The following is a 13306-nucleotide window of genomic DNA, read 5'->3' on the forward strand; positions in this document are numbered from 1 at the left end:
CCAGTTAAACTCCTGGTCTGGGAACTTGCATATACCGTGGGTGCAGCCCTAAAAAGACAAGAAAAAAAAAAGTCCCTGGTGGATGGTATCTTTGAAGTCAACCTTTTTTAAAATTTCTCCCTTCTTGTACTCCCATGCACTGAAAGTTTGCTCATGAGAGCAGTCTCTAGTGAGGAACACACAGGCTGTGAGTACTGACCCTCTGAAGGTACTTGGTGACACCCTGTAGCTTACTCAGTGAGTGTGTGACAGTGCTGCACCTAGAGCCCAGACTTTCCAGGGCCCTGATTCCAGAGCCTGATGTTCAAGAGGTTACCCCCATCATCCTGGGCTCCAAGGACGTCATCCCAGATGCTGCTTGATTTGATCTGACCAGGGGGTGGAAGGAGACCCTGATAGAGGTTAAGATGGAAGACCTCAAAACTTAGAAGTAGGGGTTCATGAGCTCCCACATAGAAAAGAGGAGGAGTGGGAGTTTTCAACCTCTGGCTTCCTACTCCAGGAGATGACAAATAGTACAAGAACTAACATTTGTCGAGCAATTACTGTATGTTGGGTTTTTGTCTCAGCACTTTGCATATGTTATCTCAGTTCTCACAACGTTATGGAGCAGGCAGTGACCCTGTTTTGTAGAAGAGGAAAATATTTAACCTGTGTTAGGGAGTCCTGCCAGTTGGAATGGTAAGTGGTATATGCAGGACTGAGGAAATCTATGGCTGGCCACTGCAAACTTTACTTGCCTGTCCCTTCTTCCCAGGTCATAGTGGCTGGGCAGGGGTATGGCCAGGATTGGGTGGGGAACGGCATTCCACAGCGCCTTGACCCAGGGACTTGACTCTTGGTGACTGGAAGGGTTCTCAGGGATAGAGGCTTGTTCTTGCTATGCACCCCAGGGCCACCAGAGGGCAGTACTGGCCCACACCTTAGTTTCCCTGCAGTCATTCTTAGGAAGAATAAAGCCATGGTTCTTAGCCCCACCAGATTCTTTTTTATCCCTTTCTTTCTTTTCTTTTTTTCTTTTTTTTTTTTCCAGTCTTTTTAGGGCTGCACCCGTGGCATATGGAGGGTCTCAGGCTAGGGGTCGAATCGGACCTGTAGCTGCCGGCCTATGTCAAAGCCACAGCAACACAGGATCCAAGCTGAGTCTGCGACGTACACCACAGCTTACAGCAATGCTGGATCCTTAACCCACTGAGCAAGGCCAGAGATTGAACCCACCGTCCTCATGGATGCTAGTCGGGTTCGTTAACCACCGTTTTTTTGTTTTTAAATAACTATTTTCTAATGCCCCTTCACCATCTTGAAGTGAAATTGATTCCTCATAAAACTTAAGCAAATAATATACTTTAACTCTGAAAGGAGAAAAAGGAAAGTAACATGTAATAAACTGATCGGTTTCAATATGATGCTTGGACATGGCTACACTAGATGAATACAGCAGTAGGGCGAGTTCGATGCCTTGCCTGTCAAGTCACTGAGAATGAAAAATTACAAATGCAGGTGGAAGTTGTATTCTTGACAGAAATTCACTGATTTTTCTGAAATGGTAAACCACTCAGTGAAGTTAAAAACAAACAAAAAAAATACAATTGTCCCTTTATTGCATTCTTAGAAAATTCAGTGTATCTGAAATGACACTGCAAAAAATGCTTTTATTTATGTATAAAATAGATTCAATCTTGCTATAATTATAAACAGGCTGCTTCATTTGGTCCCACGTGAAAGTCTAGCAGAATATTTGAAAATCAGTTCTTTCTTGCAAAAAACTGAGAACTCTAGCTGGTCCTGGAGGATATGAGAGGCCCTGTCTTTCCACCCAACTGAGACTCCCTGAGAGCCAGGGCTTTGTGTTACAGCCCTCAGACCCTCCAGCGGGCCCATCACAGTGCCCAGTACAGACTCAGAGTACCATGATTAAGTCCTTTCTCTACACCTGAGGGTGATATATATATATATATATATATATATATATATATATATATATATATATGTGTATATACAGATATATTAAGAGGTGTGTGGTGTATGTAATGTGACTGCTCATGAGTGGTCAGTTTTTTGTTTTTCTGCTCCTGAAACCAGTCTCCAGAGGGTACCAAGGATGGCCAGATTTCCTTGATTTCACTGAGTACAGGCATGATCAAGAATATTCTAAATAAGATGAGAGAATCTCTTCTGATCATTTGATGGGGTCACATGAATTTAAATGTCAATCGAAGCTTTACTTTCAGTGTTTCCTTTTCTCTGAATATGCCAGAGCACAATGACAAGAGTAGCAAGTGTATCGCAGATGACTAAAATTCAACCCAAACAAGCCTATCTCAACACATTGTAGTCTGTTCACCTTAAGACGAATCTAGAATACATTTCAACAAGGATACTAGAACACGGTTTGGGGTGGAAGATACAGATTTATGCCTAATTCTATTCTTGACTAATATAAATGATTCTCATTTCGTTTTAGAGATTCCATAATTATAGCAATTATCTCTGAAAGACTTTTGTCCACACTGATTTGGATGAAATTTTCTGGAGCAGATGGGGGCTCCAGAGTATCGAACTGGGACTGTAATAACTTAGGGGGCATAAAATGTCCTTGTCTTCTGAGTAAGCGTCCAGAGATGACTTCAAACGACCCAGTCAGATGGACCACAAGGAGCTTCACCTCAGTGGGCTTTTCTTCCTTCCCCAGCTCATCACACTTCAGAGGTGCACTATTTTTTCCATGTATTAAGATGTCTCTGTATCCTTTCTTCAGAGCTGAACAGGCTAGAACTACATGCTGTCCAGAGGCTACATCTCTGTTTAGGAAGAAGAAGAAGAAAAAAAAAAAAGAGATGTTAAGAGTGAAGACATTTAAAATAATTGTCAGAGTTCCCATCGTGGTGCAGTGGTTAACGAATCCTATTAGCAACCTTGAGGTTGCGGTGCGGGTTCGATCCCTGGCCTTGCTCAGTGGGTTAAGGATCCGGTGTTGCCGTGAGCTGTGGTGTAGGTCGCAGATTCAGCACGGATCCTGCGTTGTTGTGGCTCTGGCGTAGGCCGGCGGCTACAGCTCCGGTTGGACCCCTCGCCTGGGAACCTCCATATGCCGCGGTAGCGGCCCTAGAAAAGGCAAAAAGACAAAAAATAAAATAATCGATGTCAAGTCTAGGTCGAGGACTCTAGTCCCACTTCTCTTGACAGTAGAAGGCCTTACAAATGGTGGCTGAGTATCAGACAGTCCTGGCTTTGAGGTGAAGCCCTTCCACTAGTGAGCCCTCTTGGGTAAGGCATTCACCTTCCTGAGCATTACCTGTTAAGTGGGGCTGAGTACCTGCATATAGGATTGTGGTGAGGAAGTTTATCAGGGTGCCTGGCAGACAGGCAGTGGTTGCTCGGTGTTGGCTCTGCCCCATGGATGTAGGATGTGGCTTAGCCGCTGCCTGTGGGTGTGGGGGGCTGCCGGCAGATGCCAACTTGGCTCAGGCTCCCCACAGGTGTTCAGGGATTTGAATTTCACAACTGGCTTCTTTCCATTCCCACTTTTTACACTATGCCGGAGTGTCAGAGTCTGGGGAAGTTAGCAGTGCAGAGCAGGGGAAAGCAGGTGAAAAGGGAGCATCAGTCCCTGTGTAGTCAAGGTGAGCAAGCTGTGAGCAGTAACCAGGGATGCACTAAGAAAAAAAACCTGAGCCAGAAATAGAGGTAGAGCGACAGGGCACCAATAAAGGAAAACCAGTGTGTCGTCCAAGACCAGAGGTGGGGGCGAGCCTCTCTTCCATGAAGCCGATGTGTATCACCCCCGGGCAGGCAGCTTGGGGCCAGCAAGGAACGGAATAGAGGTGAAAGGTCAATGCTGGCTTGAGCACTGAGAATTCTGAAGGGGCCGGCCTTGATCTATGGCCATTGGAGACTGGAGACCCAGTGAATGGTGGGTGTTATTAGCAACAAACCTATATACCCGAGCCTCCCATCTCTTCCCAGGGGCCATGAGTGAGAGAGCTTTTTTATCCTGAGCCTGGAGGTCTGGTTTCTAGTCTCCTGAGGAGCTTCACTTCTGCTTCCATCACAGGTCAGTATAGTTGATCTCTGACAAGTCCATTTATGTTGGAGGCCCAGTGGGCAGGAGTTCTCAAGCCCTGAAACCCCAAACCTTAAAACCCTAAGCCCATGCAAAGACAGAGCTGCCAGCCATGTCTGTGCGGTGTAAAAAAAGTAAACTGAATTTTTAATCCTAAGTGTATTCTAATTTTATATGGCCCAGATGGTTTTAGATTTATAAAACAAGACTTCACCTTAGAAAGCAAGATTTAAAACCCAATCCCTGCCCCTTTTTTATACTTCATGGTCCAACCAGGATTCCCAGGGATCAGAACCAGGGATGGCTGGTGGAGGACCTCTTTGCTCAGAGGCATGCTGCAGAGCTCATCAGTTTGGGACTAAAGTCCTGGGGCTGACAAATGACGCCAAATCTTCCTGGTTGTCAGAACTTGAAGTAGGAGGAAATAAAAGTGGTGGCTAAGACATAGCTATAACATCATTTTTAAAAGCACTTACTATATATATTAGGTACCATTCTAAGTGCTATCCATGCTTCATCTCACTAATTTCTCACAACAATCTGTGAGTAAGAACTATATTTATCCCCATTATAGAAGCCAAGTGGCTGACCAAAATTCCCAACCAGTAATTGTGGAGTTGTCTAGAAGGTTGATTGCAGACTCCAACTAAACTCTAGGACTGTGGCTGATTAAAATCATTGTCGGTTACTAGATAGAGGGGGCACTTCATTTCTGGGATCCTTTATCATCAGTTGGCTATGATTTCAAGTCATTTTCCCCCTGTACTTTCTGATGGGTTTTCTTTACCCCCTGGCTTATCTGAGGTTTGAAGCTTTCTTACCTTTGTAAAATGTCATGCAAGTTGCAGAGCCATGGAATTCTGTCCTGAAATTAAAGCAGACACAAAGTGGCTTTTCTAGGTATTGTTTTTTGGTACAGAAACATAATCATGTTCATCAATGTTAAGGTCGAGAGAGATCTTGGTGGTTCTGAGGAGTAGGCCAGGCACAAGGCTAAGAGGTCAAGTCACTGTGCAGTTAAGCACAGAAACATCTTCCTGGTCCAGGTGTCAGAGGCTCTTTTCACAGTAATAAAAATCGCCCTAAAATGCCAGTGTGTAACTCCCCTATCTAAATCTCTGTATTATAAATATATTTTCTCTGGTTCTGATACGTTTACAAATCTCCTTTATTGCAGTGCATGATTCTTTAGGTGCCTCTGATCTCAAAAGTAGAAAGGTACTCACAGAAACCCTTAGGTCAGCTGCTCCCTGGTCCTATTCTTCAAACCCTCCAAAAACAAAGCTCCCCTCAGATAAAAGCATTCTAAGAATTTTGTATTTTTCTAGAGAAGGTAGAGGAAGTTTACATAGGACACCCTACAGTGCTTCACAAAGAAATCCTGGCATAAATAATGACTGGCCATAATGCATTAAAAAAATTTCTTTTTATTATGGAAATTTTAAACATATACAAAAACAGACAAAATAGTACAGACTTCTTTGTGCTCATGAATCAGCTTCAATGATTTTCAACTCACAAAGAATCTGGTTTTGTGTTTGTCCCAACTGTGCCCCCTTTATCTCTTTGATGCATATTTGAGAAACATTGAGTCTTTAAAAATCCTTTCTCGAATATTTGATTATGACTACCATTTTACTTAGGATTTTTGCATTTGTATAATTGAAGTTGACCTGCATTTGTTTTCATTTTCTTTTTTTGTCTTTTTAGGACTGAACCCTCAGCATATGGACGTTCCCAGGCAGGGGTTGAATTGGAGCTGTGGCCTGTGCCACAGCCACAGCAGTGAAGGATCCAAGCCATGTCTGCAGCCTACACCACAGCTCATGGCAACACCGGATCCTTAACCCACGCGGCAAGGCCAGAGATTGAACTCCCCAGGATACCCGTCTCGTTCCTTTCCACTGAGCCATAATGGGAACTCCTGCATTTGTTTTCTTGCATAGTCCATGTTAAATTTTGGTATCAAAGTGATACTAGCCTCGTAAAATAAGTAGAGCGACTATTTCTTTCTATTCTTTGAAGCAGCTTGTATACAATATATTATTTTTATGGCCTGAATGTTTTTATCTCCTCAAAGTTCATACCCCCAATGAGAGGATATTGATGAAGTCAGTAATGAAGTTTAGATGAACTTATGAGGCTGGGGTCCTCATGATGGGATGGATCAACACCATCCTAAGAAGAGACCAGGGAGTTAGTGTGCACTCTCTCTCTTGCCTCCACTGCAGGGTGACATGTGAGGCAGGTCAGGACTGGATGGTCAAGACCTTGGGTGACCTGCTGAGGAGTGGACTTCATTGTCAGTGTCTTATAGAGGACGTGGACACAAGAGCTCCACATTTTGTGTGCATAGCGTTTGCAAAGAAAGGGCGTCCTCAAGATCTCCTTTTCACAGACTCCGGAACTGGGCAAAACAGAGGAGGTATTAGAGCAAATTCACTGAACAGGCTGTAAGTAGTTACTACAGATGATAAATATCTTGGGGATGCCAAACACACAACGTCTTAGGAGAAAGAGAGGAGGAAACATTACCCAAATGAGAATCCCTGCATTCTAGGTCCCCTTGTTCCTCATAGTCCCTCCATGTGGGGAGGAGGGGGGCCATGTACCCTCACCCCACCCCTATCCCTTAGTGCTAAATCAGAGCATCATGAGGACAGAGAAGGCTTCCCTGGCCTTCTGGATGGGGATGATGGTTAAAGGGAGGGTGCTCAGAGGAACCAATAGTAGAGGAGTGTGTCCAGCATTGTGGGGGGGAGGTGGAGAGAGGGCAAGGGACATGGGAGGGGAGCAGAAGGGATGAGGGACTGGTTCTGTCTGTGCAAAAGTGAACTTAAGTCGTAGAGGAAAGAATGCATGTAAAAATAATAGATATCCCAAAAGACATGGGAGGAAAAACTCAAATTCAATTGGTTGGTATTTTTGGAAGATGAAACAAAGGGTGATGTATTATGTGAAATAATTTTTCAATACTGCTTAAATTTTCTCTACAGGATAAGCATTTTAATCATTAAAAAATTCTTGGAGTTCCTGTCGTGGCTCAGTGGTTAATGAATCCAACTAGGAACCATGGGGTTGCAGGTTCGATCCCTGGCCTTGCTCAGTGGGTTAAGGATCTGGCGTTGCCTTGAGCTGTGGTGTAGGTTGCAGACGTGGCTTGGATCCCGCATTGCTGTGGCTCTGGTGTAGGCCGGTGGCTACAACTCCGATTCGACCCCTAGCCTGGGAACCTGCATATGCTGCGGGAGCGGCCCAAGAAATGGCAAAAAGACAAAAAAAAAAAAAAAAGACCAAAAACAAATTAAAAAATCCTTCTTTTAAGTAGACTTTGAGGTTGAAGTCTGCTCAGATGTCACTGTGGGCTGGCAGGACACCAGGGACCTGGCACATGGGGGAAACTCACTGACTGGGGGCTTGGAAATTAATCACCATCAGGCCAATCACGGACCACAGCCTAGGTGGCATATCTTTCTGCACCAGCGCTGTCTGATAGAGCTTTCTGCCCTGATGGAAATGCCCTCTCCCTGAACCATCTGGATTAGAAGCCACCAGCCACATGTAGCTAGAGCACTTGAAATGTGGCCATGTAACCTAGGAACTGGAGTTTCCATTTAATTGAATTGAAATTTAATTGAAATAGTCAATTAAACAGTTGAGGATGGGAGCCCTTGATGTATTCCACTTAGGTTCCTTCCCTTCACATTTCAGCCTTCTGAGCACAAAATCTTCCGGAGACTCTTTTCCCAAGGCAAAGTTGGACCTCTGCCTCGAATGCTCTACCTCATGTTCAGCATAGTATTGGGAGGGAGGGGGCTGGTTGCCAGGGTGACCAGGAGGGCCTTGGTGCCAGCTCAGCTGTGACCCACACCTTCACTTGTAAGCTCGCTGGGCTTTTGGCAAAAATGTAAACCGTTTGCCATTTTTACTTCTTTCCCTGTTCTGCTTCTCTCTAAAGTCAGGCTAACTTGTACAGCTTCCTCTGAATATATTTAGTAACTTGTTATGTTTCTTCCAGTAACTGATAACCTTTTCTTCTGTACAGTAAATTCCTCTTCTGAATTCTACTCTTCACCCCTCCCATCCGTACGGCCCACTTAACAAATCTCACTAGGGAACAAGACGAAGGATGCTCAAATGCCATTTTTAAATCCATCCATTTGGGTTGTTTTACTTTGTTCCTTAATTTAACTTTTATTGGCATTTGCCAAGGAGAAAAATAAAATAACCCTGGCACAGTCATTTTACACACTCCACAGAAATGGTTTCTGTTACACATATTATGTACACAGATACATCAGCAATAACGATAGGACATGATCTTTGCTGAAAGCCTCAGACATTTCTTTGCACATTTTTCATATTATCTCATTTAATCCCCCCAGGTACTCAATGAAATAGGTCCTGTCACCATCCCTACTTCACAAGAGGAAAATGAGCCACATAGACACTAAGCTATTTGCCAAAGGTCACACAAACTCAGTGGCGGGGCCAGGTTATCTATATTATGTCTATTACCTCTAGCACAATCTCATTATTAGACTTAAATTATTACTCTGTATCTCTTGTAGGTTTCCCTTCTACCTTCTAAAGTCAAGTGTTGCAAACTTAATTTTGATGGTTTAACTTTGAACTACTGCGAACTCAAGGTGTACTCCCTAAAACAAACAGAAACCCTCAGAGTGCTCTAGAATTAGATCTAAGTTAGTGACTCCAGTCCTTCAAGGCAAAACAAAGAACGTGGGGCACAACTGGGGGTGCGCCAAGGTCACTGAAAGCAGAACCACCAGCATTGCTCTTTGGCCAGTTCCATTCTGTACCTGCCTTTTGGACACCTTGGCACCCACCCTTGGTGCTGCTGCTCCCTGCTGCTCTGTGGACCCAGCCCTGTATAACCCACCCTCATTAGCCTCTCCTGGGTTACAGCCAGTCACACCAATGAATCCATAGTTTGTGATTCTGGTTTGAGAGAGACACTCTATGAAAGGGCCTTATGACAGTTCATAAAAGAATGAAGGGCTAGTCACTCAGTCTTCCATTCATTCACAAATGTGCCACGAATATGTTTTGACATGTACTGTGTGTCAGGCTCTGGGGATATATAATGGTTCATGGCCACACTCCCTGCCCTTTTGGAGGTAAAAATCTAGTTGCAGAGATAATTTTTTTTTGTCTTTTTGTCTTTTGCCTTTTCTAGGGCCGCTCTGGTGGCATATGGAGGTTCCCAGGCTAGGGGTCGAATCAGAGCTGTAGCCACTGGTCTACGCCAGAGCCATAGCAACGCAGGATCCCAGCCGTGTCTGCAACCTACACCACAACTCACGGCAACGCCAGATCCTTAACCCACTGAGCAAGGCCAGGGACCGAACCCGAAACCTCATGGTTCCTAGTCGGATTCGTTAACCACTGTGCCATGACGGGAACTCCCAGAGATAAATATTAATCTAATGCTCACACCATCAAATGCCACACTGCAACTGGGACAAGGACGATAAAGGATATGGTGCCATGAGAGTTTAATATAGGACATTTTACCTAGTAAGTCAGGGAGAGTGAGAGCTTCCCTGAAGGATGGGCATGAGAGCACGTGAAGCACAAGCAGGGTCATTGCAAAGGGGGGGACAGTGCCTTCCTTACAGTGGGAACAGCAGACACAAAGGCCCTGCAGGGGGAAGCATGGCGGTAGGGTGATTGAAAGGGGCAAAGGTGGTTCCAGTGGTGACAGGGAGGGCGTGCATGGCACCCAAAGAGATGAGTGAGGCATGTCAGTCTGGCTCGACCACACCCCTGTAGGAGTTTAGGTGTTTGGTCTTGATCCTGAGATGGGTGGGAAACGTCCAGAGGGACAGTGGAATTTACGAAGATCACTCTGGCTTTGGGGTGGATGCCAGGGCCTGTGACATGGTAGGCTGACAGGTCCTGGGAAGAAAAGATGAACTTCCCCACATATGAAGCACAGGAGAGCCTCTGCTCCCTCAAGGATTACATTCTGCAGATCAGAATCCCTCAACAAAGTATTCTGGCAGAGCCCGCCAAGCTGGGGCAGAGGGGACATCACTCCTGATGCCGAGTTTCAACAGGAGTTTCAGGGGCAAAGCTAACATAGGTGGCGGACCTCCTGTGCACCTGACTTTTGGAGCAGTGCATGTAAGTGCATGACTCAGGAACTTCACTACACCAAGCCCTGCAGGGATCTTCACCTTTGTCACCCAGCTGGATCATCTGTGTTGGAAATACAGACAGACAGTGAAACTTACCTGGTCATTCAGCGGCATACCTTTTCCCATCTTCATTCGATTTTCCTCTGGGTGATAGTCATCGGCATCATAGAATTTCCATCCTAGCTTTAAGAACAAAGCGAGAGGGAGTATGTTGCAGGTAGTAGGCCCCATGCGACAGCCACTCTGGGGCTACGTGTGGGGCAGGTGTACAAACAATCCTGTCACCCTCTTCCCCACCAGCCTGAGAAGACCCCCCTCCCTCCACGTGCAGGAGGGGGAGGTGTGTAATGCCACTTCACTAATTCCGCCCACTGAGTTCTGCAGCTCTTTTTTTTTTTTTTTTAATTTTTCATTCGTCACTATTTATAATCACCAAGGAGAAAACCAAAATTGCTTCATTGGGTTTCACAAGCTGCCTAGAGGTGTCTGTGATGAGCTTACAAACCTCTCAGGCCAAAAGAAAAGGCAGGCAGGGAGGGGAAGGGGAGAGAAGCAATGAGACCACATGATGGGACTACTTGCAATTGGGAGGCATTAGAACAGTTTACCTCAGATGCCAGCAGGGTGCCGATGGTCGATCTGTAAGAGGATACAGGTGGTCACATAACTGCCCTTTCCCAACCTGTGCCTCTTCAGTCGGACAAGCCCTGGGAAGCAGATGGCTTCCAACAACTTATGATACTGAAATTGTGAGGCAGGTGCTCCTGACCCTGGCGTCTAGAGCATGACTTTAATTTTCATGAAATAATTTTCTAGGGATCATTAATCCCCCTCCTCCCCTCTCCCCCCAGAGCAATGCATAAGATCTCACTAAACTCCTGAAATTTTTTTCCTTAAGTTTTTGGTTCCTGTTTTATAGATATTTTTCAAGAAAAAAACACTAAATTAACAAAGTGATATTTGGAGGGAGGGGTCTGACATTTTCCTTTATTTTTTCCCTAGAGCACCCACCACCACCTGGCACACCACACGAGTATTTATTCCCTTACTGTCAGCCTCCCTTACTAGGATGTGAGCTCTTTGAGGGCAGGGATTTATCTCTGTCCTGCTCACTCTATGTCAGTGACATCGAGGAAGGATTCAGCTCAATGAATATTTACTAAATGCACAGATTTCATAACCATATGCATCATATGGTGCAGACTTCCCTCATCCAATCCACTGTGTAAGGGGCACATGAATGGCACAGCAGCAGAACCAAGACCACGACTCCTGACTCTCACTACCTCACACCACAGCAGCAGTTCTACATTCTCCCAACTTCTTCAGTCACACACAGCAAGGGATTTCAGGCTCCATGTTTTATTTCCAGGTCAAGGTTCCCCATCTTGGGAGTTCCTGTTGTGGTGCAGTGGAAATGAATCTAAAAAATATCCATGAGGATGCAGGTTCGATCCCTGGCCTCGCTCAGTGGGTTAAGGATCCAGCATTGCTGTGGCTGTGGCAAAGCTGCAGCTCCGACTTTACCCCCAGCCTGGGAACTTACATATGCCACAGGTGCCGCCTTAAAAAGCTAAAAAAGGAGATCCCGTCATGGCTCAGTGGTTAACGAATCTTACTAGGAACCATGAGGTTTTGGGTTCGATCCCTGGCCTTGCTCAGTGGGTTAAGGATCTGGCATTGCCGTGAGCTGTGGTGTAGGTTGCAGACGCGGCTCGGATCCCGCGCTGCTGTGGCTCTGGTGAAGGCCGGCAGCTACAGCTCCAATTAGACTCCTAGCCTGGGAACCTACACATGCCGGCAGGAGTGGCCCTAGAAAAGGCAAAAAGACCAAAAAAAAAAAAAACCACAATAATTTTGTAAAGTTAAACTAACCTACCTGGAGCAAGGGTCTTTAATACACACCTGACCACAAGAGCAGTTCCTGATTCAGAAAATTCTAGAAGGGTACTGTATGCCTTTAAAGTTTGTAATGTTTTAGTTGTTTTTTTGTTGTCTTTGGTGGAATGCTGCTGTAGCCTCTTCTGATAAAGGGCAATGTTAGACTTTGGTCTAATCAGGAAGCCAAAGACTTCCTCAGCCCCCAAGGTGGCCAGACTAGGCTGGGCAGAGGCTCTGTGGTATGCTGTGTTACTCCTTCCCCGCAAACCTTCAGGGGTCACTCTTCATAATAATACTGAGTCCTTCCAGTGGAAGGGGGAACACAATAGATCAGAGGGTTAAATTCACTTTCCAAAATCTAATCAGAAAATTCCAGGTACCGGGTGGAGGAAGCTGGCACTCCGTCCAGCCTGACAAAGACGAGATTTGCCCCTGCTCTTTGCCCCTTGCTCCCTTCCACGTTCTTCTGACAAAAAGCTCCCCAACACAGGCACTTGTGACAGCCCAAGCAGCTCCAGGTGGCAAGTGGAACCCGTTACTCCATGTGAGCCCTGGCAGGCGCCTCCTCACAAGACGCTTTCGCTAGAGCCCCTTTCTTAACAGAGAACCCTGATTTCAGGCCAGGCGCTCGGGGGTGAGCAGGTGTCCTAGGTCTCTACTTCCTCATCGGCAAAGGAAAAGAGGAGACTCCCTCAGGTCCTCCAGTTCCCGTGGGCCCGGAAGGGCCTCTGCAGGCCGGGAAGAGCCTTTGCCGCCCCGCGCCGCCTCCTCACTGCGCCATCTGCGCCCCCACCCCTCCAAGACCTACTTCCCAGAGCCGCTCACTCCCATCACCAGCAGCACATTTGGCGCAGCCATTCCTTCCTGCTTGGCTCCTCCCCGCCGCCTTCCGGGGCGGGCACGCCACGCCTTCCTAGCCAGGGGGCGGAGCCTCACGCCCCTCCCCCCTAGACCCCACCCCAACAGCGCCCCTCCGCCCCACCCTCCCTTCCCTCCCCAGCCTCCCCACCTCTCACCTCCTTCGGACCCGCGAGACGTGCCCCTCCTCCCGCGCCCCTGCCCCGAGGAGACCCGCCCCGCGCTGAGACCCCGCCCCCAGGCGCTCCGCGCCCCCCCCCCCCCACCGCCCCCCGCAGCGACCGCGGAGACGCGCACACGCGGCGCTGCTCCGCCTTGCAGTTTTTCCACGGCCGCGGGTAAG

General features: G+C 46.7%; 1 protein-coding gene across 7 annotated transcripts; it reads right to left on the reverse strand.

The window, feature by feature from the left end:
• Positions 1-1577: 1577 nt before the first annotated feature.
• On the reverse strand, positions 1578-13002 carry IDNK (IDNK gluconokinase). Of its 7 annotated transcripts, none has more exons than XM_047755146.1 (5): positions 12914-13002; positions 10833-10863; positions 10321-10407; positions 4885-4928; positions 1578-2801 (listed from the first exon to the last, which is right to left on the reverse strand). In XM_047755146.1, exons 1-5 carry the CDS (start codon positions 12961-12963, stop codon positions 2435-2437), a joined length of 579 nt encoding a protein of 192 aa, XP_047611102.1. In that variant the 5' UTR covers positions 12964-13002; the 3' UTR covers positions 1578-2434. The 7 variants fall into 7 exon arrangements, with proteins under 7 accessions (XP_047611102.1, XP_047611103.1, XP_047611108.1 ...); XM_047755147.1 differs by having other exon boundaries at positions 2392-2801; positions 10321-10403; positions 12914-12984; XM_047755152.1 differs by lacking the exon at positions 12914-13002 and adding an exon at positions 12130-12384 and having other exon boundaries at positions 2392-2801.
• Between the last annotated feature and the right edge of the window lie 304 nt (positions 13003-13306).

Source organism: Phacochoerus africanus, chromosome 12, assembly GCF_016906955.1.
Source record: "Phacochoerus africanus isolate WHEZ1 chromosome 12, ROS_Pafr_v1, whole genome shotgun sequence".
NCBI classification, from domain to species: Eukaryota; Metazoa; Chordata; class Mammalia; order Artiodactyla; family Suidae; genus Phacochoerus; species Phacochoerus africanus.

Excerpts from the sequence above, each read along its gene's own strand:
- IDNK (XM_047755146.1), bottom strand. The coding sequence starts at position 12,963 with ATGGCTGCGCCAAATGTGCTGCTGGTGATGGGAGTGAGCGGCTCTGGG. Across the intron at positions 10,864-12,913 it reads GGAGTGAGCGGCTCTGGGAA|ATCGACCATCGGCACCCTGC; the intron begins GTAGGTCTTGGA and ends ATCCTCTTACAG. Across the intron at positions 2,802-4,884 it reads TTGCATGACATTTTACAAAG|AGATGTAGCCTCTGGACAGC; the intron begins GTAAGAAAGCTT and ends CTTCCTAAACAG.